Source organism: Periplaneta americana, chromosome 12, assembly GCF_040183065.1.
Source record: "Periplaneta americana isolate PAMFEO1 chromosome 12, P.americana_PAMFEO1_priV1, whole genome shotgun sequence".
Lineage (NCBI taxonomy): Eukaryota > Metazoa > Arthropoda > Insecta > Blattodea > Blattidae > Periplaneta > Periplaneta americana.
Genome location: NC_091128.1, coordinates 180,130,866 through 180,158,267, shown reverse-complemented (window position 1 = coordinate 180,158,267; position 27,402 = coordinate 180,130,866). Strand labels below are relative to the sequence as shown.

Genomic DNA, 27,402 nt, shown 5'->3' with positions numbered 1-27,402 from the left:
AACAGATAGATCATTGAATGTTAAATTCCTTTGCTCTTTGAATAGAACAACCGCCAGGATCGCCACCCGTCCGCCGTAAATGAACACGAGATGGCAGTACAGTCGCTAATGCAATTCATATGAGAATTATGAAGTGACTCCTTATGTAATAACTGGATGGCAGCGTAGTAAACTTGACAAAAGTTGTTAACGTCAAAACCTATAAGGCCGACCTATCTGGGGTATATACGAGTATGATCTAGGATATCCACGGACACTGGTGATGAGGCGATAGTAGCGATCCTAGTGGTTAGCAACTACCTATGGATGCATATTCCCTACGTATTGAGCTTCGTGACTGTATATACTCGCTTGTCTAATATATATAGTCACGAAGCTTGAGGTGATGAGGGTGCTAGGAACAATAGACTGTGCCGGTACTATGTCGCATTGTATGTGATGGTAGCGATCCTAGTGGTTAGCAATTATCTATGGATGCATATTCCCTACGTATTGAGGTGGTACTACTATCTGTCAGAGTTGGTACGACTTCACTTGGGAAAATATTCAGTAATCTGGCAATACTGAAAATTTATTAATTTGTGCATGTTTAAATTGAAAGTATATTTTGTATCTGAGAGGATATTACAGTTACAAAAAGCATTTTTTAAATAGTACAATGAATGAATGTGATACTACTGGTACGAAAGAGATGGATTCTGAGAAGAAAAGCGGGGTTGCTGTGATAAAAACAATGTAAAGGTTTTGTATTGTGCTTGTCTACTAACTAGGCCTAACCATGAGTATTTTACAAAATGGATCTACATACAAAAATTTACAAAAGTATCTCCTTAAATAAGTTGCTGTGAAGCAAATTGTGTGTAAGCATGCAAAAACTATCGACTTTTTTTTGTAAAGAAATTGAAGTTAAAAGTTACTGAAAAATGTATTAAATGAAGTGAGGTTAAAACATGGTGTGAAACGAGCGTTGAGCGACTTCCGCCGATTTTGGAATAGACACCGACGCACTTGAACTGCCAACATAGAAAACAAAAAATCACACTCAATCGCTTTCACCTTCATCTTGACAGGATAATAAAAGCCTAAACTAACCTAACCTAAGTGCGTCGGTGTCTATTCCAAAACCGGCGGAAGTCGCTCTGCGCTCGTTTAAACATGGGAATTAACAAATGAAAAATCACTATTGCCTTTGTTGTTTAGTCAACTGTCAGAACACAGGTCTGGACCCAAGTGACACCAACAAGGCATTACTCGAGGCAACTACACTAGGAGATAATGGGGTTGGGTGGCGAAAAAAGGAATATTCCTGCATTTTACGGAACATACGGGAACCCTAGTCTAGACAATGGGCACTAGTGGCAGTAGAGATGTCAGCTCTGTAATATGCTTGTTGCCTTTCCTCCCAAGGAAATGCCTGGTACTCATTTCTAGTAGAGGTTGGACATAGTGAGCCTGAATCAATGGAGAAGATTCATGACCCCATCGGGAATTAAACTTATGACTTTTCGGCTTGCATCGTAATGGCTTACGCCTCCTTAGAGTCTTAAATATAGGCTATTTGCATTGTGTTTAGGATTAGTATTGTATTTACAGTAAATCATGTATTTTAAATTAAGTTTTGTAAAAAAAACTCAATATTATGAGCTCAAATGAAAACATAGCCTAAACTTTGTTTGATGTTTCTAGGTATGTCATTTCTGACCACGAAAGAACATTGTCTTTAGAATGTGTTACTGACAGTGATAGAGAAAAGCTCGGAGAAGATAATGACGCTTCACAACCCTACAAGAAACGGAAACTGAGTAAAGGAGAGAAGAAGAAATTGAGGGGGCAGAACAAGTCTCGCCCATTGCCGTTTAAACATGACCGGGAGACAAGCCTGTGTCCAACGTTGGTGAATGTGGCCGAAGATGAGGAGTTTCCAGAGTGTGCCAATGCGAAGTGCAGCTTGTTGCACGATCTGCCGGCGTACTTGAGTGCCAAGCCCCCTGACCTTGGTTCGACGTGTTATTTGTATTCTGTCCAGGGTCGATGTCCGAGAGGCGCATCTTGCAGGTGCGTCCAAACCATTGACAAGCACAAAGAAATACAGTACAACAAGTTAGTATTTGTCGCCACTGTGAAACACATCTTGTTGTCATGGTGACATCAGCAATGATGGATATCTCTCTCTTTGGCTGTCTTGTGATATTAGTCATGTTTGCTGTATAGCCTGTAGTGTACTGCACCTAACTACAGGGTGTTCCTGCAATAAGTACCGGTTTATTCTTCGGCCACTGGGCAACATGGTGCTTGAGCAACTGATGGCAACCAGGCTCTTAAACTCACGACACTTCACCGAATTAAAACTTGCATGCATACTTACTAACCATAATTTAACATTAATTAATTATTATAGGCTAGGCTATGTTATATTAATTACAGAATTTTGTAGTCATTCTCATGTCAGTAGCTGCTGGAAATGCTGACCGTTAAGATTTTTATTTATGGAGAACACTAAAAAACAGAATGTATGCAAACAATCCTCGCACAATTGAACTGAAAGATAACATTCGTAGCGCAGTTAGACAAATGAGTGCAGTGGAGCTCCTGAATGTGAACTGTGTATAGCACAAGATGGTCAACACTTCTGTCATGAGGTTGAATACAAAATTCCGTAATTAATATAACATATAATAATTAACGTTAAATACAGCATATTATGGTTAGTAATTGTGCATGTAAGTTTTAATTTGGTGAAGCACCTGTTTGCCCTGCTCAAGCATCGTGCTGCCGCGACCAAAGAACAAACATAAGCCGGTACTTACCTCGGAACGCTCTACACTAGTGGGTAGTGTGTTAGCCTGTCACTGCGGGACTCTGCAGAGGTGCCTCTTCTTTGTGTACTATGAAACAAGTGACCAGGGTTTAAATCCTGCTTGGGACAAGTTACCTGTTTGAGGTTTGTCCAGGGTTTTCCCTCAACCCACCAAGAGCAAATGCTGATAACTTTCGGCACTGAACCCTGGACTCATTATCACGTTCGTCTCACTCATGCTAGTTAATCATAGCAAGTAAGGAAATGCAATGACGAAGCTAGGATCATTATTAAAGACAGATAGGCTATCTTGATAGGAAAGTCTTGATGATTTGCTAATGCTAAGGCGATTGTAACAGATTCATACACTTAACAACAGGAAAATATAATATTAAATAAAAAAGTACGTAATTTACGTAAGAACATTATATCAGAAGCAAGTATTCATATAATTTTAATTTGGTAACACAACAGTGGCTGTAGGTACTTAATTTATCAGAATGCTAGACTCTAACAAAGAGAGGACGTATACAAGTGCAGAAATGCGATTTCTACTTGTTGTTGTTGTTGTTTAGTCAAGGTCTGGACCCACAGGTGATACCGACAAGGCACCACTTACGAGGTAACTAGGCCAGGAGATAATGGGCTGTTGAAGATGTTTAATATTTTAGTAAAATTAATGAATACCATTCAGAAGGATGGAATGAAGTAGCTGCAGTAAAATGCCTAACTACTATATTGGAATGGATCTTAGGCCAGGAGACGTGACAGACAGGACGTTGTGCTTTCATGTTTAAACACAGGCCTAGTATTAATCTGCAAGTGCTAAATTTGATTTGAAAGGGAGTTTTGTGATGGGGGGGAAAGCAAAGTTGGTGGAGTTATCAATCGAAATCTTGGAAAGTTGCAGGAAGTGAGCTATAGATTATGAAATATCGAAGTCTACTGTTTCACACAGATCCACCGTCATCAGTGCGTGGGAGATCCATTGTAGTGATGATAGAAAATGCTGCATGATGAACTAAACAGTGTTACAATTTTTTCATCGTTGTGCAAGGAATATTCCCATTAGTGGATGGCAAAAGAAATTGCCACCAGTCTTAATGAAAGGCTCGATCGTTGCCATTACACAACTGCAAACTCGACCAGTAGTTGAAAAGGGAGACACTGTAACGTGGAAAGAACAGATGAGATTGGTGTGTTGCTTTGCTGCAATTCCACTAAAGCCATTGGCTGTAGATTCACACGTCTAAACATCATGCTGAAGCGTGAAAAAATGGAAAATATTGCCGTTTGTGGACAATGCTATTTGTCAGATGTGCATAACTGTGAACTTTCTCCCCCCTAATCCTAGCATCTCGAGATGGCGGCAATACAGGAAGCAGTTATTGCGATCATTATTAAATGCTACAGATAACTGTAATAATTTGATATAGTTTTTCTTAACCCCTTTATCTTGGACACCTCCTTAAGTTGGACACATTTTCTTAACTGCACAGGTGCCCAACTTAGAGTGGGTTTACTGTAGATACCCCAATATATTCTGCCAATGCAGCAGTGGCGGTTCGTGCCTGAAAAAGTAAGCGCAGTACAAAATTGTTGCAAGGTTTTCAAAGCCCATGTAGGCTAGTTGCATTGATAATCGGAACTCTTTGTAACTAAAGTAATTCCCTCCCATAAATTCCCATGATATTCAATCGTGAAAGTGTATTTATTTCTGCCAGCTATCAATGCACTTACCATTACATGTAATTAAGATATGCTTATTGCTTACCTATCTTTTGTACACTATGTTGATCCTCCATTCCTGCGAACCTCTCAGGGGGGGGGGGGTGCTGTGATTCCATCATCTTGTCCAACATACCTTTTGGAGCGACAGTCTCTTGAGTTTCTCTGTTCTGTTTGTATTCGTTTTAAACACGAGAAGCTCCTCTTGACCGATATGTTAATAGACGGTAGTATTAAAATGAGGGAATATAACTTCTACACTTCTCCAAATACATCTTTGTGTCACAGAGAAGTCTAGCACTTTCTTAACTGGTTTATTCCTGTATTCATTGTTCGGTATAAAAGCTCAAGTTCAGTTTTTAGAACCTGCGACTTTTTTTAATATGCTAAAATAGCTAGCTTACAGTGAAAAAAGTGGATCACGTGGGAAGTTTCTACTATTAAGTGTCAAATTTGGAAGTATCAGCAAGACTGACGAAATGAAGATTTTTTCTAAATCCCCAAATCTTTTATCGATCTGCATGATGGTGTTGTCAGTGATCTCAAAGAACAAAATCTTGTAATCACGATCATGTTCTACATCACATTTTCCACTGTAGCAGCAGTCTGTACTTTCTCCATGAGAATTCACTTCTACTTCTCGCTATGTTCAAAATTCTAGCATAGTGCAGTATCTGAAATTTCCACATTAAGCAAATAACTGCTTTCGTCATGGCCCCAGAATGATAATTCCTGCTTCCTTACATACAAAGCAGCGTCGATGACTGACCACATAACATGTCTGTTTAAACGAACATTTTCAATATACTGCACTAACAATAGCCTAGCATTTTCTTTCAGAACATTCCCAATAGTGTTCATATTTTTCTGTAAATGTTTGAACTGCAACACACACTTTAAATGTTCTGCCGAATTTTCATGTTTTTGTAGAGCATGACTAACATTTTAGAAAATCACTGAATCCGGTTTCATTCCATACATGTTTTTCAACCCAAGTAGTAGGCATGACTAACAAAATAGTATTTCAATGCAGTGGCTCCCACACAACCACTCAGTGATGCTTGCAGTACCATGAAGTTTTAAAATTAAGTTCGTATGATTTACCAGCTTGGGAGTTTAACTTTTTACAGTTTATGCCTAAAATTGGTTGAGATCTGTCTAGAAACAATAGATGATATCTCTTATAATGCTCACACCAGCGATTAAACGGGGTTTGAATTACTGTACACACTGTGTCATTGAACGAATTCATTTTCACATTGCAACATAATAATACAACAATTTACATAGTAGGTCCTAACACACTTATTAGTAGGGTACGGATTTTAGGTCATTAAAATGCAATTTTAGGTGCCTAAAATAGGCTTAAAAGTGCAGGAAATAGTCTCTAAACAATTGAAAATAGGCTCTAACAAAAAATAATGTTTTCTTGAAAAACATGTTCCAATTCATCAGGAATTCACTTCTAGAATTTAATAATTTTAAATGCTTATACACCATTATCACTACTACTACTAAAAGTACAAAAACAACAAATATCTAATCAGTTAGCCCTATACATAAACTAAACAATTAAATGTGAAAAATAAGTTTTAGACATAAATTCAGTACACAAACAAGTCAAATATAACCAATTTTTACCAAGCCTTGTCCGTTAATGTCCATAATTAGCTTCACAATAAATTACTAATACTTTTTTCTAAATTTTCAATTAAAAAGCAATACCGTCTGTTACTCAACACAAATTTGTATTTGACAATGAACTTTCCACATCCACTGAAGTAACAGGAGCATGTTTCAATTTTGACACTAGTTGGACAGGAATGTTACATTTTAAATCTGTGTTCTACCCTGCTAGGATATCTGAAGCAATATGCAGGTCCTTTAGTCCTACATTTCTCTGTAGCACTTGCTCGAGTTTATCCCTACTTTATTTCCAATAGAACCAGGAACACATTTGGAATTTAAATTACAAATTTTCGAAGTAAGAATGGCTGTTTTGACCTATTAGAGATAAAACATACTTAATAGGTCAAAATAGGCTTTGTCGTCAAAATAGGCATTTTTAGGTGCTATTAAAATACCAATTTTAGGCATAGTTTTGTATGAAACGTGTACTTACAAGTTTTTATCAACTTGTCTTTTAAGGATTAAAATGGGTTTTTACCTAAAATCCGAAGTCTACTTATTAGAAATTCATTAAAAACTGAAACACACTTAATGTCTTCACCTAATAAAGTAATAAGTAAATAGGTCTATCACAACTGAATAGCTCGACAGAGGCCTACCAACACAAAACACGACGAAAAACAGACTGAGGAAAGACAAAAATTCATTCACAACTTCCACTAATAAGGCTGTGTTCAGAATATCAAACTTTCTTTCCATTGCTTTCATAGTATTAATTTTTATTTATGAGGGACAGTAAAATTATGGCCAGAAGAATAAAAAATGAAAGGAATGAAGATATCAGCACAAAAATTAAAATCATAAAACACAATAGGACCTATATCAGAAGAAGACTTGACAAAGCAGAATTTTTAGGAAAGAATTTTCTTTAGGATGGGCCATGTTGCTGGACAGACAAGTAGTCTTAAATCTCCGTGTCACTCATTATAGAAAGCGTTGTTAAATTTTAATTTTGTTCGTTTTCTCTCTCCATCCCTCCCGAGGGCGAACTGTTGCCTGGGGCATATGATTCTCAGCTCTCTTGTACAGTGCTGTACATTACTGCCATGCAAGTTACAGTACACTTTTGTAACATTATTGATGGGACTGTGATGAAGGATAGGAGATCGCTTTTTGAAGTAGGCTAAACAAACCTGCACGTATTTAAGTTTTAGAACTTAAAAATTGACGATCTTCCACATTTTGCATTTATGACTTTACGTTGATGATTGCAATTTTGTTGTTTCAAAATTGTACAAACCCAGAAACAAAATTTGGGCCACCTGAATTTCCAAGTTCCAGTGAATGTGAATATTGTAAATGCTGATTAAGCATGTACAGTAATCTGGAGATTATATTAATTGAAAAATGTTACTTTTGCAGATTTGGTTCACAACATTTGACACCATCAGGTAAAAATATTGTTGATAAACCAGTATATGAACAATTTCTTGAGACAAAATCAACAATTAATCAATTAGACAAAAATGTTCAATACAGTCTTCGTAAGCGCCAGTATGATTTCTCTAAAAGTGAAGCTGCTATTGAAAAGTATGATGGGAAGCATAAACAGAAATCTGCCAGTAAGAAGATTGAATTAGGAGGAGTTAATGGAGCTACAGACGTGAATGACGTTTGTGAAGCTGAAAGTGTGACTTGTGGAGCAGTTACAGATGAAGATGTGATACGAATTCGGAAAGAGGAAAAAAAGAAGGTAAGGTTGCAGCACATTGTGTTGGGGTGTTCGCATAAATTAGCCAAAATGAATTGTTACCCTGAGGAGCACAAAACCACCCATTTTCAAATCTATACCTAGAAAAATCAGTTATACAAGTTAGGATGTCAGTGGTGCATTGGTAATACTGTTTACTTCAGGGAATGATTGTTGATTAACTTCTGTGTTCATTGGAAGTGTTATTCTTTATTAATTTATGTTGGTAGTTATTTAAGCCTTCCCATAAAACAGGTCATTATTCTTCCTCTTTCACAGCATCTGCAATTCGTTTCTGGGATTGCCTATCGAACCCCCTCACGAACTGTCGAATGATTTTTACAGTTTAAAAGTAAATTATTCAAACAAATGACCAGTAGTAAGCCACAAAATTCCTAGCTTCTTTGTACCTTATTTTATCTTATCACGATTATTTTACTTACGTTCATCATTTTAATTATTAATAATTTGTTAGTACATATTTCATTTCATATTTCTTTAATTCCATCTTGTGTGTACAAGCCCATGCAGTGCTTAAAGAAATTGTTGTATTTTTCTTCATAAGTTTGTAATAAACTAGTATACAACAATTTTTTAAGCAAAAGGAAAATATATCACACATTTCGTAAATTTGCAATTAAACAATGTGTAAGAATTTCTTTAAGCACTGCATAATATTACTCATAAGTGTTGTGTAATTATAATTTTTTTTTTTAATTTGTGATTCTGAATTCTTTCTAGTCTATCATTTAATTCACTTATCTCTTGTCTATATAATATGCATTGTGAATATATTCAAAGATGTATTTTATTGTTTAGTACAATTACACTATTTTACAGACGTGGACAAATTATTAGCAAAATTGGAGATTTTTATTATATATTTTTACAAACTATGATTCTTCAATTTAGACTACAGTTGACATCTTTGGGTATTTCCAAATTATTAGAAAAATCGAAGATTTTTATTTTATATTTTTACAAAATTTCACTCTTCAATTTAGACTACAATTGATATTTTCGCATATTTACAAATTATTAGCAAAAGTGAAGATTTTTTGTATATATTTTTTACAAAATTCGACTCTTCAATTTGGACTACAGGTGACATTTTGGATATTTCCAAATTATTAACAAAACTGAAGATTTTTATTATATATTTTTACAAAACTTTACTCTTCACTTTAGACTGCAGTTGACATTTTTGCATAATATTTACAAATTATTAGCAAAATTGAAGATTTTATTATATATTTTTTTTATAAAATTTTACTCTTCAATTTAGAATAGCCTACATTTGAAATTTTTGCATATTTCTATCTACTGTAATGATAGAAATATGCAAAATTGTCAACTGTAGTCTAAATTGAAAAGTCAAATTTTTAAATAGAATTAATCATAAAAATCGTCAATTTTGTTAATAATTTGTCCACGTCTGTACTCAACTGTATCAATCTTTGAATGTTAACTTGTATTATTAATGTTCAACATTCTACGTGCTTCTTTTGTTTCTGGCTGAGTGGAAGAGAAGGCCTGATGCCCAGAATGAATGAATGAAGTACAGTGGACGAGGAGAAAATTAATTTTGAAGGTATGAAGTGAAGGAAATGACAGGGGACCTAAAAAGAAAGAGCTCACTGTACCAGATACATTATACATATATTTAATATGTCACTAATAAGGAGTGAAGTACAAAACATTATAAAATGGTACAATAGTATTGAAGATTAAAATAGTAATACCGGTATATAGATCTTTCAAAACAGTCATTTTTGCTAAAGCCCATATAGCAATAACCTACAAGAAAGGTGTGAGGAAGGTTTTTTATGATATTACTAGGAAATGAAGAGAAATGCATAGAAGCATTTGAAATGTGGATATGGAGAAGAATGGAGTGTGTGAAGTGGACAGACAGATTAAGAAATGAAGTTATGTTGGAAAGAGTGGGTGAAGACTGAATGAAGCTGAAACTGATCAGAAAGAGAAAAAGGAATTGGTTGGGTCACTGACTGAGAAGAAACTGCCTACTGAAGGATGCACTGGAAGGAATGGTGAATGGAAGAAGAGTTCAGGGCAGGAGAAGATACCAGTTGATAGACGACATTAAGATATGTGGATCATACGCGGAGAATAAGAGGAAGGCAGAAAATAGGAAAGATTGGAGAATACTGGGTTTGCAGTGAAAGATCTGCCCATGGGCAGAACACTTGTGTATATATGTATGTATTCAGCAAGTAATAAGTGCATCCAAAAACATACTAAATTCCAATGTTAAAATTGGTAATACAAAATACCTTATGACAAAACTTAGACCACTTGTTTCTTCTGCTCCTTCATGCCCTTTCGTATCTAACTCAGTCTTTGTGTTTCTCAGCTGTTTATCAAAGACTGTGTACAGTCGTGTCTGTTCCAAATTATACAAATGATTATTTTATTGAATAATGGTCTTTGTTGACAGCTTGAATGGAAAGGAAAGATTTATCTGTCTCCACTGACGACTGTGGGCAACCTTCCGTTCCGTAGGATCTGCAAAGAGTTCGGTGCAGACGTCACCTGTGGGGAGATGGCCATGGCCACTTCTCTGCTGCAGGGGGCGCAGCAGGAATGGGCACTCGTGAGGCGGCACAAGTCAGAGGACTTGTTTGGTGTGCAAGTAAGACGATAGCATTAGTTTCTTAAGCCTTTGTTGAATGTCTCTTCTACACATATCATAGACTGCTTATGCTGTACAATGGACAGTGGCTATGATTCCATGAAGACGAAGGTGCTTATAAGCCAGCATCATTTGTAGTGCAGACCACAAGCACTGATCATGGGGTGCGTTAATGTAACTCAAGAGTTGCCAAAGAATAGCAACTGGCTGGGACATCTCAGCACACTGCAAAAAGAGTCAGATTTGGCTGGGTTTTTGATGAAACTTGCTATTTTACATAGGCGTGAATGGAAATCGTTAGAATTTTTTTTTTGTCCTGCATTCAGAAGTATTAATTTATGTATTTTTTATAAAAAAATTGCCACATTCTGAAGTAGTTAATTACCATTTTCTCCGGAACTGGATGAGTTACAGATCTGGGCAATGTCTCGTTCTAAGCCTTTTGATGGGCTGTAACACGACAGGTGTTACAATGTAAAAGTTTTTCTTAAAAAACAAATACAATTTAAAAATTCAATTTTTTCAGGAAATGCTAATTTTTACATGAAAAAAATCACTGAAGCACTTTGTACTACTATTTTACACCTCAAAGTTTCATAATGAGATCGGATGATACAAGGAGTATAAGTTCCACGTCAACGGAGACAGCTGCATATCCGATCTAGCATTTGACAAAAGTTACGTGTTACATAAATCTAGGTGACTTATTATCAGCACTTTTAAACAATATCATAATAGATATGTTATTTTAGTACCGTAGCCTATATGATAAATAAATAAAGAATTTAATTTACAAGAAGAAAACATTTCTTTTATGAGTTTACCCCCGAACATTAAGTGTTTGATATACTGGAGGTGGTGGCTGCTGTTAACTCCAATCTGTTTAATGCAAGAAGTGCTTCATGACCTTAGCAGTCTTCTTCTTTTATCAGCTTATCCCTGAACATTAACATAGTGTTTGATATACTGGAGGTGGTGACTGCTGTTAACTCCAATCTGTTTAATGCAAGAAGTGCTTCATGACCTTAGCAGTCTTCTTTTTTTATCAGCTTATCCCTGAACATTAACATAGTGTTTGATATACTGGAGGTGGTGGCTGCTGTTAACTCCAATCTGTTTAATGCAAGAAGTGCTTCATGACCTTAGCAGTCTTCTTCTTTTATCAGCTTATCCCTGAACATTAACATAGTGTTTGATATACTGGAGGTGGTGGCTGCTGTTAACTCCAATCTGTTTAATGCAAGAAGTGCTTCATGACCTTAGCAGTCTTCTTCTTTTATCAGCTTATCCCTGAACATTAACATAGTGTTTGATATACTGGAGATGACGGCTGCTATTAACTCCAATCTGTTTAATGCAAGAAGTGCTTCATGACCTTAGCAGTCTTCTTCTTTTATCAGCTTATCCCTGAACATTAATTAACATAGTGTTTGATATACTGGAGGTGGCGGCTGCTATTAACTCCAATCTGTTTAATGCAAGAAGTGCTTCATGACCTTAGCAGTCTTCTTCTTTTATCAGCTTATCCCTGAACATTAATTAACATAGTGTTTGATATACTGGAGGTGGTGGCTGCTATTAACTCCAATCTGTTTAATGCAAGAAGTGCTTCATGACCTTAGCAGTCTTCTTTTTTTATCAGCTTATCCCTGAACATTAATTAACATAGTGTTTGATATACTGGAGGTGGTGGCTGCTGTTAACTCCAATCTGTTTAATGCAAGAAGTGCTTCATGACCTTAGCAGTCTTCTTTTTTTATCAGCTTATCCCTGAACTTTAATTAACATAGTGTTTGATATACTGGAGGTGGCGGCTGCTATTAACTCCAATCTGTTTAATGCAAGAAGTGCTTCATGACCTTAGCAGTCTTCTTTTTTTATCAGCTTATCCCTGAACATTAATTAACATAGTGTTTGATATACTGGAGGTGGTGGCTGTTGTTAACTCCAATCTGTTTAATGCAAGAAGTGCTTCATGACCTTAGCAGTCTTCTTCTTTTATGAGCTTACCCCCGAACATTAAGTGTTTGATATACTGGAGGTGGTGGCTGCTGTTAACTCCAATCTGTTTAATGCAAGAAGTGCTTCGTGACCTTAGCAGTCTTCTTCTTTTCATCTTCAGGTAAAACGTAAGGCCAGCAAGTTTCTGTCTAAGGATTCACTTTGCAAATTACGTTGGTAGAAGTATCAGATGAAGAGGGCTAATGAAAAGAATGGGAAAGTACTCATGGGCAGGGGCGAAGCATGCTATGAGACATTGAGACAGTGTCTACCCAACTTTATCTGTGTTTATAATAATTACAATTCGAAGCTCTGTTAATATTTGGAGTTACTGGATATATTGATCAGTCAACTTGACTTCATTATTGTAAGACAGTTTGCTCGTACAAAATTTTGTCCAATGTTCTTTTGAGAAGATTAACTCCATATGTAGATGAAATTATTGGGGATCATCAGTATGGTTTTAGGCATAATAGATCTACTGTTGATCAGATTTTTTGTATTCGACAGATATTGGAGAAAAAATGGGAGTGTAAGGGTACAGTGCATCAGTTATTAGGGAAAACACGGGAATTTTACTGGAAGCAAGTAAAGAGATAGATTTGGAAGTAAATCCCGAAAAGACAAAGTGTATGATTATGTCTCGTGACCAGAACATAATACGAAATGGAAATATAAAGATCGAACATTTATCCTTTGAAGAGGTGAAAAAATTCAGATATCTTGGAGCAACAGTAACAAATATAAATTACACTCAAAAGGTAATTAAACACAATAAAAAATGGAAATGCCTGTTATTATTCGGTTGAGAAGCTTTTGTCATCCACTTTGCTCTCAAAAAAGCTGAAAGTTACAATCTATAAAACAGTTATATTACCGGTTGTTCTGTATGGTTGTGAAACTTGGACCCTCACTTTGAGAGGGGAACAGAGGTTAAGGATGTTTGAGAATAAGGTGCTTAGGAAAATATGTAGGGGCTAAGAAGAATGAAGTTATAGGAGAATGGAGAAAGTTACACAATGCAGAACTGAACGCATTTTATTCTTCACCTGACGTAAGGAACATTAAATCCAGATGTTTGAGATGGGCAGGGCATGTAGCACATATGGGCGAATCCAGAAATGCATATGGGCTATTCCATATGAAATCGATCAGTAAAAAACCTCGCATTTTTTTTATACTCTAATTTTTTCCCTACTTATACAAGGTGCTGAGGGGAGTGCATTTTCAAAAATATACTATCGAAAGTCAAACAGTTTTCGTGTTGTTGAGCGACAAATTTAGCGTATTTTATAAAAACAAGCCTCTTTCAGCGCTCAGAACTCTGGAACCATTTACTGCAGAACATTGAACGGGAGCTCATTTTGAAGCTGACATTTGGTAGGTTATGTTAAGAAGTAATCCTTATTTTTATTGTACACAGAGAGACAGATAAACTGATTTTACTTGCTTTTAGGCTTTTTGGCCATTTGTAAAAATGTAAAAAAATATTGAGAAAAAACTTTGCATTATTAAGAGGAATTCGGCATTGTTTGCTTAGTGGCTCGGCAATAAGTTTCGAGGGTATTAAATAAATTATTTTCACACGCCTAGACTTGAACGGCGCAGTACCGCATGCACTGGCCGAGAGCTGAAGATAAGCGAGCATTGGGCGTCATTTTACTCCTGTGTTTATGAAAACTTGTGATAAAGCTAGCCCAGCCATGACTGCTAGACAACACATCACGTGTTTGTCTCCTGGCCTTGCTTGTCTCGACTACCTCCCATCTCACAGTCAGCTGGTTAGTTCACACGTGTACTATTTATTTTCTTTATTTGATATTTTCAATACTTTATCAACGGTGCACCAGTAAAAAATATGTGTTTATTTGTACTTTCAATGCAGAATCTAACCATATATTTTAAAAATATTTTTTCGTGGCCAAAGGCGTCTTAATGAAGAAAAATCTAAATTTCTCCATTTCCATAAAAAGTCAGAAAAACTGTTTCCATGTCAATATAAACTTTAACTTCTCAGCATCAAAATAAACCATGATTTAGATCATTGGGTGAAAGGGTTTCGGAGCCACAACAGTTTAAAGTTGCTAATTTTATGAAAATACGATAAATTTAAATATTATTAATTTAAACACTATGAAGTTCTGATGCCTCAAACTTTGCACAAAGCATTGTATCACAGTTGTCTACGGACAGAAAAAGTTTCATTGTATTTAAAAATTGCAATGTCAATTTTCTCTATATTTCGGTCGATTTGAGATGGAATATCCCATATAGAGTCTTGGTTGGGAGGCTGAGGGGAGAAAGACCTTTGGGGAGGTGAGACGTATATGAGAGGATAATATAAAAATGTATTTGAGGGAGGTGGGATATGATTGTAGAGACTGGATTAATGTTGCACAGAATAGGAACCAATGGCGGGCTTATGTGAGGGTGGCAATGAACCTGCGGGTTCCTTAAAAGCCATAGTATCTAAGTAACATAGTGACCTGGTATCACAGATATCTGTAATTAGAAAAACAGATTGCCCCCTCCCCCTTTATAAGGAAACAAGTGTGATTTATAAGATTTTTCATTTGTGTGTTTTCTGTATGCCTACTGTTGCTCTAGTTGAATGCAGCACTAGAGAGCTAGACTGTAGCAACACAGACAGAGTGGATCTGATATGGGAACTGACATTCTTTCTTCTATCCATGTCATATCAGAGCAGCACAGTGTGCTGTAGCTGTACTCTTCTATTCTAGTGTAGAACAAGAAATGTATTTAAGGCATTTTGTGAGGCACAGATGTGAAGTTATCAAGTGCATAGGAATATTGAAGATACTTTTGGCATATTAATTAGCATGTCTAAAGCTTATTTACATTTGACATTATAAGTAAGTCCAGAAATGTATTGGGAATTAATTTCTGCAATAGTTCCACATATATGTACATTTGGACAACTATGGAAGAAGGCAGCTTTATTTGCAATATGGGGCTGTCTGATCTTTGCCTCTATGAAATATTCTTTTTTTTACCTTAAGAAATAAATCTCTTTTTTGTATCATATAGAGCACTCAGACTTGCTACAAAGCTAGATATGGAGTTACGGATGTAAAAACATTAAAACCTAAAGCTAATCTCCAGAGCTGGCTGACGAGCACGTGTCCTAGACATGGATCCTTGCTAAACTGTTTAGAAGACAATCATGATGGAGTAAATCACTTGTCGAGATACACGAGGCCGTTACTAAAGTCATGGTGTCACCAATGCTTTGCTTACTTGTAGTGTCTCTATTGCTAGGAAGCGCATTGTAGCTATTATTAATTTTTGAAATGTAGAAGGTATGATGATATGCACATTGTTTTGTGACGTTGCAGCTTTGTGGGAACAATCCATATGTGATGACTCGCTGTGCCCAGATGCTCCAAGAAAAGACAGAAATTGATTTTGTTGATGTAAACTTGGGCTGTCCCATAGAACTTGTTTACCAGCAGGTTTGTAATATTTCTATTTGCTTCATTTGAATGGATTTGTGAACACGCAACCTGTTTTAACGAAACATCGAACCTATTGTAAATGTTTATCAGTAATCACACCAGTGTGTGCATTGTGGTCAAATAGTATGCATCGATATATCAATAGAAATGTTATTGTGTACTTGAAGATACGTTATTGTGATTAAAGTTCATTGTTAATGTGTGTTTCATAATAATGAATTTAATGGTATTAAGAATGTGTGAATGTAATGTAGTTAAATGGTTTAAGGATGTGTTTTAATTTCTAATCTTAGCCCTTATTTCCTTTTATTACGTGAAAAGCTCCTTTTAAGGAAAGCCCGCATTTAAGGGAAAAATTATTAGTCCCCCAGAGACTTCGTTAAAAAGGGGTTTTACTGTACCCGTTCTCTACTGTTTGATAGCGATTGTTTCCAAATTATATAATTCAGTTTCTGCTGTTTAAATGAAGTAAACAGCTCCTCAAATTGAAGCTTACCTGAAAATTTGGCTTGTAAGCTCACACAAGCAGTTGTAAGCCATCAAGATTGAACAACTGGCTCTGCTTTCTTCCTTTCAAACTCTATCAGACAGTGGCCAGAATGAATTGCTTGAGACATCTCCAGAAGGTACTCCTAGTAAGTACTGAGATTGAAGATTCGTTCCATGTTAATTTTATTGATCCAGGGTACTTCAGTGCGTTTGAAATTCGTTACTGATTTTGTCTCACAATGGAGTAACTCTTCTCCAATAGGTCCAGAACGTGTTCCTGAACCTGTAGTGATACCAGCTTAGATGGCTGAGTGGAAGTTCATTGTTGGAGTGGCCTGCCGATTTCCTTTTTGATACACACCATCCATCTGTTCTTTCTTCCTGTATTTGTAGGGACTCCATCAGAACCAAGTGCTGTTAGACGGATTTTGTTGCTCTTCCACAACAGCAAATTTGAGGGAAGAAGTGCTAAAAAAATGATTTAAATCAGTTGCCATATGCTGTAAATTCAATCATACTTTTGTACAGCTCGTTTGATGATCGCAAAATCAGTCACAAGGCTCAAACTGTGGCCTCTGTCACTTTGTGACATGAATAATTAGTTCTGTAGCTGCTGCTCTTTTGGAAGCATCATTTAGGTGTGTAGATGTCTGGATTTGTAAGTCCTTGACTTTTGCAATATTAGTATTGACTACAGCATCTTCGTCACTATTAGAATTCATTGTAATGAAATATTAATAATGTCTTATAAAGCTATGTGTTCTGGAATACATGTACTGCAACAAGCCTCATTATTAGCTTTAACTAAAATAACTTAATTGGTGAAGTTTAGCCAACATCTAAGTTTCCAAGTGCATTGTGTTATTTATTAAAAGGGCAAACATGTCCTACAATTTCGCCCTTTTAACAAAAATCGCTATATTAAATGCCGACTAGCTGCCACTTACAGTGCACATTTGTCGGTAAATCAGTGTGTCTGTGCTCGAAGAACATTATAGGCCTAAGCTGAAAAAGTGATTTTCGCAAAAAATGTCACTTTGGCCCTTTTAACAAATAGCTATTCAGTTGTTTTCATAGCTAGTAGTGTATATTTACATTTTTAGTCCATATAAATCTGTTCCTTGATGATAACGATCAAGACAAGGACTAGGACTTCGACCACGTCAATATGAGAAAACAACAAGGATCACGATAATGACAAGAATCACGAAAAGAACCACGACATGGACCATGATAAGGACAAAGGACCATGAGGACAACAAATACCATAATAAGGCACGTGACAAAGACAATAAGGAGAACTAATAATGCCCATTAAATGACAAGAAAGACATCAAGAATCATGACAAAGACAGCAAGGGCCACTATAGGAACATGACAAAAATGTAGTATAAAGAAAAAGATATACTAAGTGAAATGATTGTGCTCCAAAGTTAGAGTTCCTTTGTTTTGCATTGCAGGGTGGTGGCAGTGGTCTGCTGAGACGGGAGAAGACTCTGGAGTCAGTGGTGCGCTGCATGAGTGACGTCTTGAGTCTCCCACTGACGCTGAAGACCCGCACAGGGGTGTACACAGATAAAAATATAGCCCACATGTACATGCCAAAATTTCGCGAATGGGGAGCTTCACTGGTTACGGTGAGCAACTTTCAGTGGATTGTGCCATGATATGATACATTACCATTATACTATACTATATTATATTGTATTGTATTATATAATGTTATATTATGAATAGTATTCTGCCCAAGGGCAGTTGTTTCACTACAAAACTCAGCATTCTCCAATCTTTCCTATTTTACCTTCCTCTTTGTCTCTACATAATATGATCCATATATCTTAATGTCGTCTATCATCTGATATCTTCTTCTGCCTCGAACTCGTCTTCCATTCATCATTTCTTCCAGTGCATCCTTTGGTAGGCAGTTTCTTCTTAGCCGTTGACCCAGCCAATTCCTTTTCCTCTTTCTGATCAGTTTCAGCATCATTCTTTCTTACCCACTCTTTCCAACACAACTTCATTCCTTATTCTGTCTGTCCATTTCATATGCTTCATTCTTCTCCATAACCACATTTCAAATGCTCCTATTCGTTTCTCGTAATGTCCATGTATCTGCCCCATAAAATGTCACTCTCCAAATAAAGCAATTTCAAAAAGGCATATGACTAGGTTAAGAGGGAAGTTTTATATAATATTCTTATAGAAGTTGGTATTCCCAAGAAACTAGTTTGATTAATTAAAACGTGTCTCAGTGAAACGTACAGCAGAGTCTGTATACACCAGTTTCTGTCGGATGCTTTTCCAATTCACTGCGGGCTAAAGCAGGGAGATGCACTATCACCTTTACTTTTTAACTTCGCTAAAGGAATATACCATAGGAAAGTTCAGGATAACAGAGAGGGTTTGGAATTGAACGGGTTACATCAGCTTCTTGTCTATGCGGATGACGTGAATCTGTTAGGAGAAAATCCATAAACGATTAGGGAAAACGCGGGAATTTTACTTGAACCAAGTAAAGCAATAGGTTTGGACGTAAATCCCGATGATGATTATATATCGTAACCAGAATATTGTATGAAATGGAAATATAAAAATTGGAAATTTATGCTTCAAAGAAATGGAAAAATTAAAATATCTTGGAGCAACACTAACAAATATAAATGACACTTGGGAGGAAATTAAACACAGAATAAATATGGAAAATGTCTTATTCGGCTGAGAAGCTTTTGTAATCTAGTCTGCTGTCAAAAAATCTGAAAGTTAGAATTTATAAAAGTTATATTACCGATTGTTCTGTATGATTGTGAAACTTGAATTCTCACTTTGAGAGAGGAACAGAGATTAAGGGTGTTTGAGAATAAGGTGCTTAGGAAAATATTTGGGCTAAGAGGGATAAAGTTACAGGAGAGTGGAAAAAGTTACATAATGCAGAACTGCACGCTTTGTATTCTTCACCTGACATAATTAGGAACATTAAATCCAGACATTTGAGATGGGCAGGGCATGTAGCACATATGGGCGAATCCAGAAATGCATATAGAATGTTAGTTGGGAGACCTTAGGGAAAAAGATCTTTTGGGAAGCCAAGACGTAGATGGGAGGATAATATTAAAATGGATTTGAAGGAGGTGGGATATGATGATGGAGATTGGATTAATCTTGCACAGGATAGGGACCAATGGCGGGCTTATGTGAGGACGACAATGAACCTCTTGGCTCCTGAAATGCCATAAGTAAGCAAGCAACGAATAAAATGCTGAAACAGCCAATGATTTTTTATGAATAATTTTACTTAGGATGTATATCATACGATTCTACAACTCTGCTATAGCATTCGCCCTATTTTGAGCATCTCAACTAGATATGAACAAAACTAACTGCCGCTCTCGCTCGCTGTGTTATTTGCATTTGTCTTTCGAGTCTCGCTCATCATTCTCAAAATAGCATTTGATCAGCATGGAAAGATTTCGTAACGTTGAATAATATACCGGTACATCATTGAAATAAATAACATTATAAATTGAATGGTGAATTTGCAAAACAACTTCAGTCCACATTTTGGGGGTTTGAGTTGAGAGCATGATTATGTTACTGTGTGCAAGGGGCATCGTTTAGTAGCAGAATGACTTTAATCCACGACTTTGTATAGTTTTTCTTAGCAGCAGAATGTTTGGTTAAGAGGTAAAACGATTTTTGTCCTGGACTTAAGTTGTTTTGCTGTCAAGTACTGAAGAAACTTACAAAATATGTAATTTTAATCAGCAGACAAATTATTGTTTTTTGTCTGTTGTCATTGGTAATTCTTTAGTGGAGAAAATTTAATACGTTTGAAGAACTGAGCATGAAAATGAAAAGCAATATGCTCAGTAATCGTGCTAAACTTGTAGCTGAAGTAAAACGTTTCGCAAAGTGGAGCCAAGTTAAGAGAGTTTTCTTGCTGTCGCATTTGACTACATGAAAAATGTATGCTTGCCTAAACACCAGTTCAGGATATCGCCAGCTTACCGTCCCAGTTTTCTCTGTTGTACCGGTATATCAATGTATTCAAGTGGAGGTATGGTGTTAGCAATTTTTTACTTCTTGTTATTAAATTTCTTTTGTATTGGTCTTAGTTTCTTCAGTAATAATTATCGTCTGACAGACGTATTACTTTCCTAGACAGTAGAGCATTTTTCTAATATGTAAAATGGGATCATTTTCTCTAAAAACTTACATGGCTCTTATTGGTGTTGATGATTTTAATCTGCAGATGTTGTGAAAAGTGTTTGACAGAGTTTAATATAAATTAGTTATCTATGTAGTGTTTAATATTGATCTTGAACATCCTATGTGGCAGTTGCTAAACATTCTAAAATAAGTTTATAAAAAATTTTAGGAAAAAATATTAATATGTAGCGATTTCACCAAGTGGCAGAATTTACAGTTTGAACGATTTTTAGCAACTACTATGACAGAAATATATCACATTCAATATTTTTCTTCATGACTCTGCGGTAATTGACTGTGGATCTGAAAATCCACACAGATTAATTAAAATGGTACAACAGGAATATTCGAACATAATGTCCATAGATAATGTTTGATTCGCAATGAAAACTGTTTCTGATCGAAGAGACTTCTGCATCAGTACTTGAAATACGGGATCACTAGTCCATCAAGATTGTGATTCAATAGAGACAACCGCAAATAGCACTGTATGAGCAAGTTTAAAATAAATTCTGCTGCCTGAGAGGACTTTCAAATAAAATTGATACTTTTGCTAACATTTTGTTTTGTTTTAGATATAAATTAATAAAATTAGTCTTGTGGAGATGTACATTTCCAACTTTCATTTTTTTTGGGCCACCCTAAAACATAAATGTATAGTATGGACGGAATTATTTCGACCAACTGGAGAAGGATGTGAAGAGGGAAGACAGGTGGACTGGCGTGTAACTATTGCAAGATGTGAATGCTAGGTTGCAGTATTTCTTTTACTTGAGTATTTAAGTAAACTTCCCACACTTTTTCTGTGCATTCTCCAGTGGTTACGTGTGTAAGAGGGAAGGCTGTTGAAGGACAGAACAGTAAGACTGCGCATGCACAGACTCCACGCTACCACATTCCAGAAAACGTCAGTTGTTGTCTAAGTGTCTGCTTATCTTGTGCTTCTAGATATATATATATTTTCTGCTTCTGTTCTATTTATTTAATTTGTTTGTATAATATTATAGGAATATGCTATGCATTCTGTGCTAGCGAGTTGACTAGGCAAGCCTTTAGTCCTTTGACGTCAGATGAATTGTCAGAAGTCCTCTAAAGACATCACTACATCCACACCCTTGGAATATGACTGTGTTAAAAATATTCAATCCAGAATGCTCATAGTGAGAGAAGCTCAGATTCCTGACACAGCACGACTGCTTGGCTCTCTGTCTGTATAGAATTGAAATCGTGTTATTGTGGTGATCTAGCGGGTAATGCACTGGACCTGGCTTCGAGTCCTGGAATGTCTCGATTTGTAACTTGTGTTGGGCAAGCCCGCGGTCTAGGTAACTCAGGGGTTTTCTTTAGGATCTCCAGTTCCCCTGTGACATCCCAACAAAAATCTCCATCAGGTGCAGCATAGATCAACCTCCTGGGCAGTAAATAGGTCTGTAGAACTGTCTTCATATGGGTGAAGAAGAAACTAATTAGAATTCCTGTTTACATTAAAATGCACTCACGTACTCCTTAAAACAGAGTCTGCACGTTCTACAAATGGCTCGTGTTTTTGCTTATTGTGTGATTTTCATTCTTAGATCTTTTGTTTTCGCCTTCGAAACACCCTATACATGTAATCAGACCGTGAGGGAATTTAGCTAGTCTGGTTCTCCACTGCTAGCTAGACAACTTTTAATTCTCTTTGCCGCAGGTCCACGGTCGCTCCAGGGAGCAGCGCTACACGAAGAGCGCAGACTGGAAGTACATAGAGCAGTGCGCACAGCTGGCAGCACCGGTGCCTGTGTTCGGGAATGGTGACGTGTTGAGCTCTGATGACTACGAATGTGCCCTGCAGAGCAGTCCCAATATTGCTGGTATCATGATCGGTCGAGGAGCGTTGATCAAGCCATGGATCTTTACGGAAATAAAAGAGAAACGGCACTGGGACATACCGAGCACAGTTCGTTTGGACATCCTCAAGAAATACGTCAACTACGGTCTGGAGCATTGGGGGTCAGATACGAAGGTGGGTACAGATATGACCAGTGATTTGGTAAATTTGTTATTAAACAAGTCTGTATCTTAATTGAAACTATTAGTACATGACTAGAAATCTGATGATGACGGATATCAGCCATTAACTAATGTAAAGTCTCATAATAGTTTCAATTAATTCAAAATAGTTGTTTACATAACAAATTTACCAAATCATTAGTGATACAGATGTTAAATATGTGTAATCAAGATGTGCAAAAATGACGAATCTGTACAGATTCAAATGATACAATGATTTTGCGATGTGAAATCTCATTGTCTCAGCTGTAGGTGTAACCAGTATGATTTCTAGCATTGTAAAACATAGCAAATGAGGCATAGTCGTACACATGCTTGAAGGAAGAGCTGAAACTGTTGTGTTAAATTATTTTATAAATTTTTAGTATCCCATATATTTACTATTAACAGACACTTTAACAGTAATCTTCCGTGAACACACAGTATATTTTCATAAAATCATAACACATTTTTAAGTAAGTCAGGTGAAGTTACAGTTGTTATATGCAAACACACAAAAACTTGCTATAAGCTTACGTTAACTCAGTTGGTGGAGTCGTATTGGTGTACAGATGAACCACACCAGTCCACCACAGGCTAGCCTTCGGGACCAAACAATGTATACATCACAAACACTTCGGAATTTCGTTAAAACGCGTTGGGTATTTGCAATTTCATTAAAATATATTGCTTAAAATTGGTATGTTCCTTCAAGTGAGAATCAGTTACGTTGTTTTACTACTGATTCCACAATTGGGACATCTACAGCGAGGATTTCTGAAATAATTTCTTAAAAATATGAATTTCCTAAAAGTGGGAATGTTCAACCAAGTTTTGCTATAAATATGTTCCAGAACAATAGGAGCTAGCCTAAGAGTTTTTTTTTCTTTGCTGATTTTGTGAGATATGACATTTTAGCGCATTTCTAACAATTATTAGGTACACATTTGTTTGCATTTTTTCACGAGAAAAGTGTCAATTCTTAGTGTTCATGTTTCTTTACTTAAAAAGCAATTTATGAAAGCTAAAATTACACTTGTATTCGAAGAAGCTTGGTATGCACTGATCAGTGTTAATTGCAAAGTCATAAATCATTAATAACTTTTCATATATTTATTTGCAAATAGCTATTTTATGTGAATTTGTACAGAATTACTGATGCTTTTATACTTAAACTAGATAAATGAAGTCACATTCTTTACTTCTTAGGATATCTATTTCGTGCAATCCAGAAAATGAAAGTTCCTCTTCTTATTAATGTCATTCCCGAAGTGATAAAGAAACTGAACTGTTGCAAAATGCGGGAAATGTGTAAAATAATAATTTTCGTACAACTGTGTGCACATGATGAAGTTTGTGAATTTTATATAGTAGTGCTTTCGTATTGGTTATATGAGACACATGCAGTGGAGTAGCATTCGGTACTGTGAACACTTGCATCTCATTCATACTTATTGTTGTTTCAAGGGATTGGAGAACACGCGCCGATTCCTCCTGGAATGGTTATCATTTCTACATCGATATATTCCTGTAGGACTTCTTGAATATCCACCTCAGAAAATTAACCAGCGTCCTCCATATTACCGTGGCCGTGATGATCTGGAAACCCTGATGGCCAGTCCCAGCTGTGCAGACTGGATCCGCATCAGGTAAGAATTCTGCTCTTTTGCGTCGTGTTGTTGTTTTAATTTGGTACAACAAAACATCATAGTAATTAAAATTGAGTGAAAATTAATTTTAAGCCCCATACAAGAATTATCATACAGCTCACTGTTCACTTACTGCACATGACATATCTACCTATTGTTTGCGGAATAGTCATACACTTAGTTTCCATAATGTAACGTTGACGTGTAAGCTAATGACCATTTTATCCACAAGCTGGGAACTATCAGGCTTTCAAGTTAATAATTCAACCAATGACAAGATGGGAATGACTTAGTAATGGCGATTGGGAATCAAATTTAAGGATAGACTGAACCTATCATAATATTTCCTCATGTATTTTCCGCCCTTGAACTAAATGAAACTTAATTCAACAAGACTCAGTTGATTCACCGTAATCAGCAGACAGTACCACCTGACAATGAAAGAATTACTGTGTGCTCCTTAATCTGAATACTTCCTTGTTTTCAATTCTTTGTCTTCTGTGGCAGGATGACTCTGAATGCACTGTTAAGCTATCGTTATGAATTCTCGGTGACCCACACACGTGGAGGGTGATGGCCACATGCATTCCTGTCATTGGTGGCATTTGGGGATGAGTTTACAGTCAACTGTGAAAATTCTTGTCCCATGCCATTGGTAGTGATTGCTGTCATTGTAATTTTTTTCTTCGCCATATACCAATTTTCACTCTCTCTTGTGCCCCCCAAAGGTTGTCTTTGTGTTCCCTTCAAGCTGGCGACAATAATTTTTATGTAACTTTAAACATAAGCAAATATAGCAATCTTTCATATGAAAAAAAAAAATTAAATAAAGGAAATCCCAAACAGCAACTGAAGCACTTCTGGGTTGATGTATCCTTGATGCATGCTAGGGACTCTAATGCAGTGGAGGTGACCATTAGTTTGGATGAATGCCAAGTGGGAATGTGTCACATTCATGACACTGAAGCCTCTCTCACATTCTGCATTTTCTGTAGGAAAGGGATTTATGCAGTTTTGCTATTAGGCAATGAATTTCTTCATACCTAATAGAGCCAAATCTCCACAGATTCTATGAATTTTTTCTTCTCCAAAGCAAATTGAAAGATTTTCAGGCTACTGATACGCTTGCAAAATTTTCATGTTTGCCAGGAGTTGAGTTTTAGCTCCACAATTACTCTCACACATAATCTACTTTGGAGTGTTGCATCAGTTCAGAAATGAAGTCATTACAGTTGATTTCTTGCATTTTGTTAATGGCACGCCTGTAAAGGCCGGCTAGAAGTGCTTCCTTGTAGAACCGCTATTTAGTTCTGCACAAAACATTAGCTTCTGTAGAAATAATGATGACATCATATCATCATACATCACTTTAAGTTTTTGAAATGAAGATAGAACTTGACAGCTTATTAGCCAAACTTCTCGTGGTGTATCAGATGACATCCAGATAGCTCTGACTGTTGTACAACCAACGATTATCAGTGTGTTTCGGCTACATGTTTCAAGTCCTGAGATTGACTAAAATGAGAGCAAATCTGACCCATTAGACTTTTGAAATGAGTCACTGCTTTTATTTCATCAACGCTGAGTTCCAATCTATGATTTGTTCAATGCAAAAGAAAAGGTTTAGGATACATTTCTTTCAATTTTTTGCTGTTTTGCTAGCGTCACACTTGCTACATCATTGACTAAACATACCCAATGTTTCTGTAAAGCCATGCGACTTCAAACAGTTCATTGAATACTGGTGAATATTTGTTCTTCCCGTTCAACGAGATCAAGAGACACATCCTTAGTATAAACGTGCCAGAACACCGCTTGCACTTTTTTCTTACCAATAAAATTGTTGTTGCTTCAACAATAAGAACAGCTATTTTCATTATGTGACCTACAATGCATGGAGTTAATATGAAATAGTAATGTCAAACAAGAAATTTATACATTTTACAGTAGAACTAGTTTCACAACCTTGATTTCCATCTTTAGCCGCAAGCTAAGAATGAGCTTTCTGTTTTCCCTGCCAAATTGAAGGATAATTAGTCACTTCTTTCATTTTATTAGCACATTCAGTAGCATTGTTTCTACAATGTATGACATTCTCCACTTAATATGAGCTAGATATGTATTTTAATTACCTTGTCTTAATTACAGACAAGCGAATAATACCTTTCCATTATATTTTATTTATTCAATACATTTAACACGAAATCCTGCCATATTATCCTCTGCGTGCTTGCTACAATGAGTTTCTAGGATTGATTAAAACTAAATGCAGTACATTAAACTTACCTCACCATGTGTTCTCTGAACTCCTTGATATTGTTAGCAATTGGTTTGTTATTCTTGTCACGAAAGAAATTGCTTATATCCCCGCCATGACTTCGCTTAATGATTAGAATACGAACACATTGGGAAAAACAGAACTGCAAAACAGTATGATTCCAGAACTCTAGTCCTCTACCAGAGATTGACGAGTCTGAGATTTTTTTTGAATTCCATAGATAAATTACAGTGGTTGCATTCTTTGTATGGCTCCGTATGACCTATGGTTTTCTCTTGCCTGTACACATGGGTAGCCTACGGCTACAGTGAGTTAAACTTTTTGACTAGGTAGTAGAGTTGAAGACCGGCACCATATTTCAAGTAGGGTCAGAGACCTGCTGACCTAAATCAACTATGTTGCAGACATGTGGAACTCTGCGTAGGAATCACGCTGTATTGTAACCATAAGTTGCAAAATGTTTGGAAGAAATGTATGAGTGTTATTTTTGTGATTAATGCATAATACTATTTTCACATAATTTTGTTAAATTAAAATGAAGTATGCAATTGTTTATGTGCATATATGTCTTTGTACTTACAGTGAAATGCTGCTGGGCCCGGTGCCAGACAACTATAACTTCCTACCAAAGCACAAAGCAAATTCTTGGAAGTAAATGACAAGTTTTGTATGATAAAAGTTTATTATAACAATAAAGTTACCATTTTGTCTGAGTAAA

General features: G+C 36.3%; 1 protein-coding gene across 1 annotated transcript; it reads left to right on the top strand.

Moving 5' to 3' along the window:
- The first annotated feature begins 503 nt into the window (after window positions 1–503).
- On the top strand, window positions 504–27,402 carry Dus3 (Dihydrouridine synthase 3). Its single transcript, XM_069842704.1, has 9 exons — window positions 504–735; window positions 1,687–2,055; window positions 7,577–7,907; window positions 10,363–10,557; window positions 15,915–16,031; window positions 17,984–18,160; window positions 22,417–22,731; window positions 24,225–24,406; window positions 27,267–27,402. Exons 1-9 carry the CDS (start codon window positions 659–661, stop codon window positions 27,337–27,339), a joined length of 1,836 nt encoding a protein of 611 aa, XP_069698805.1. The 5' UTR covers window positions 504–658; the 3' UTR covers window positions 27,340–27,402.

Coding starts and splice junctions, on each gene's coding strand:
- Dus3 (XM_069842704.1), top strand. CDS start 659: ATGAATGAATGTGATACTACTGGTACGAAAGAGATGGATTCTGAGAAG. Junction 2,056..7,576: donor CCGAGAGGCGCATCTTGCAG/GTGCGTCCAAAC, acceptor TTACTTTTGCAG/ATTTGGTTCACAACATTTGA. Junction 7,908..10,362: donor GGAAAGAGGAAAAAAAGAAG/GTAAGGTTGCAG, acceptor CTTTGTTGACAG/CTTGAATGGAAAGGAAAGAT.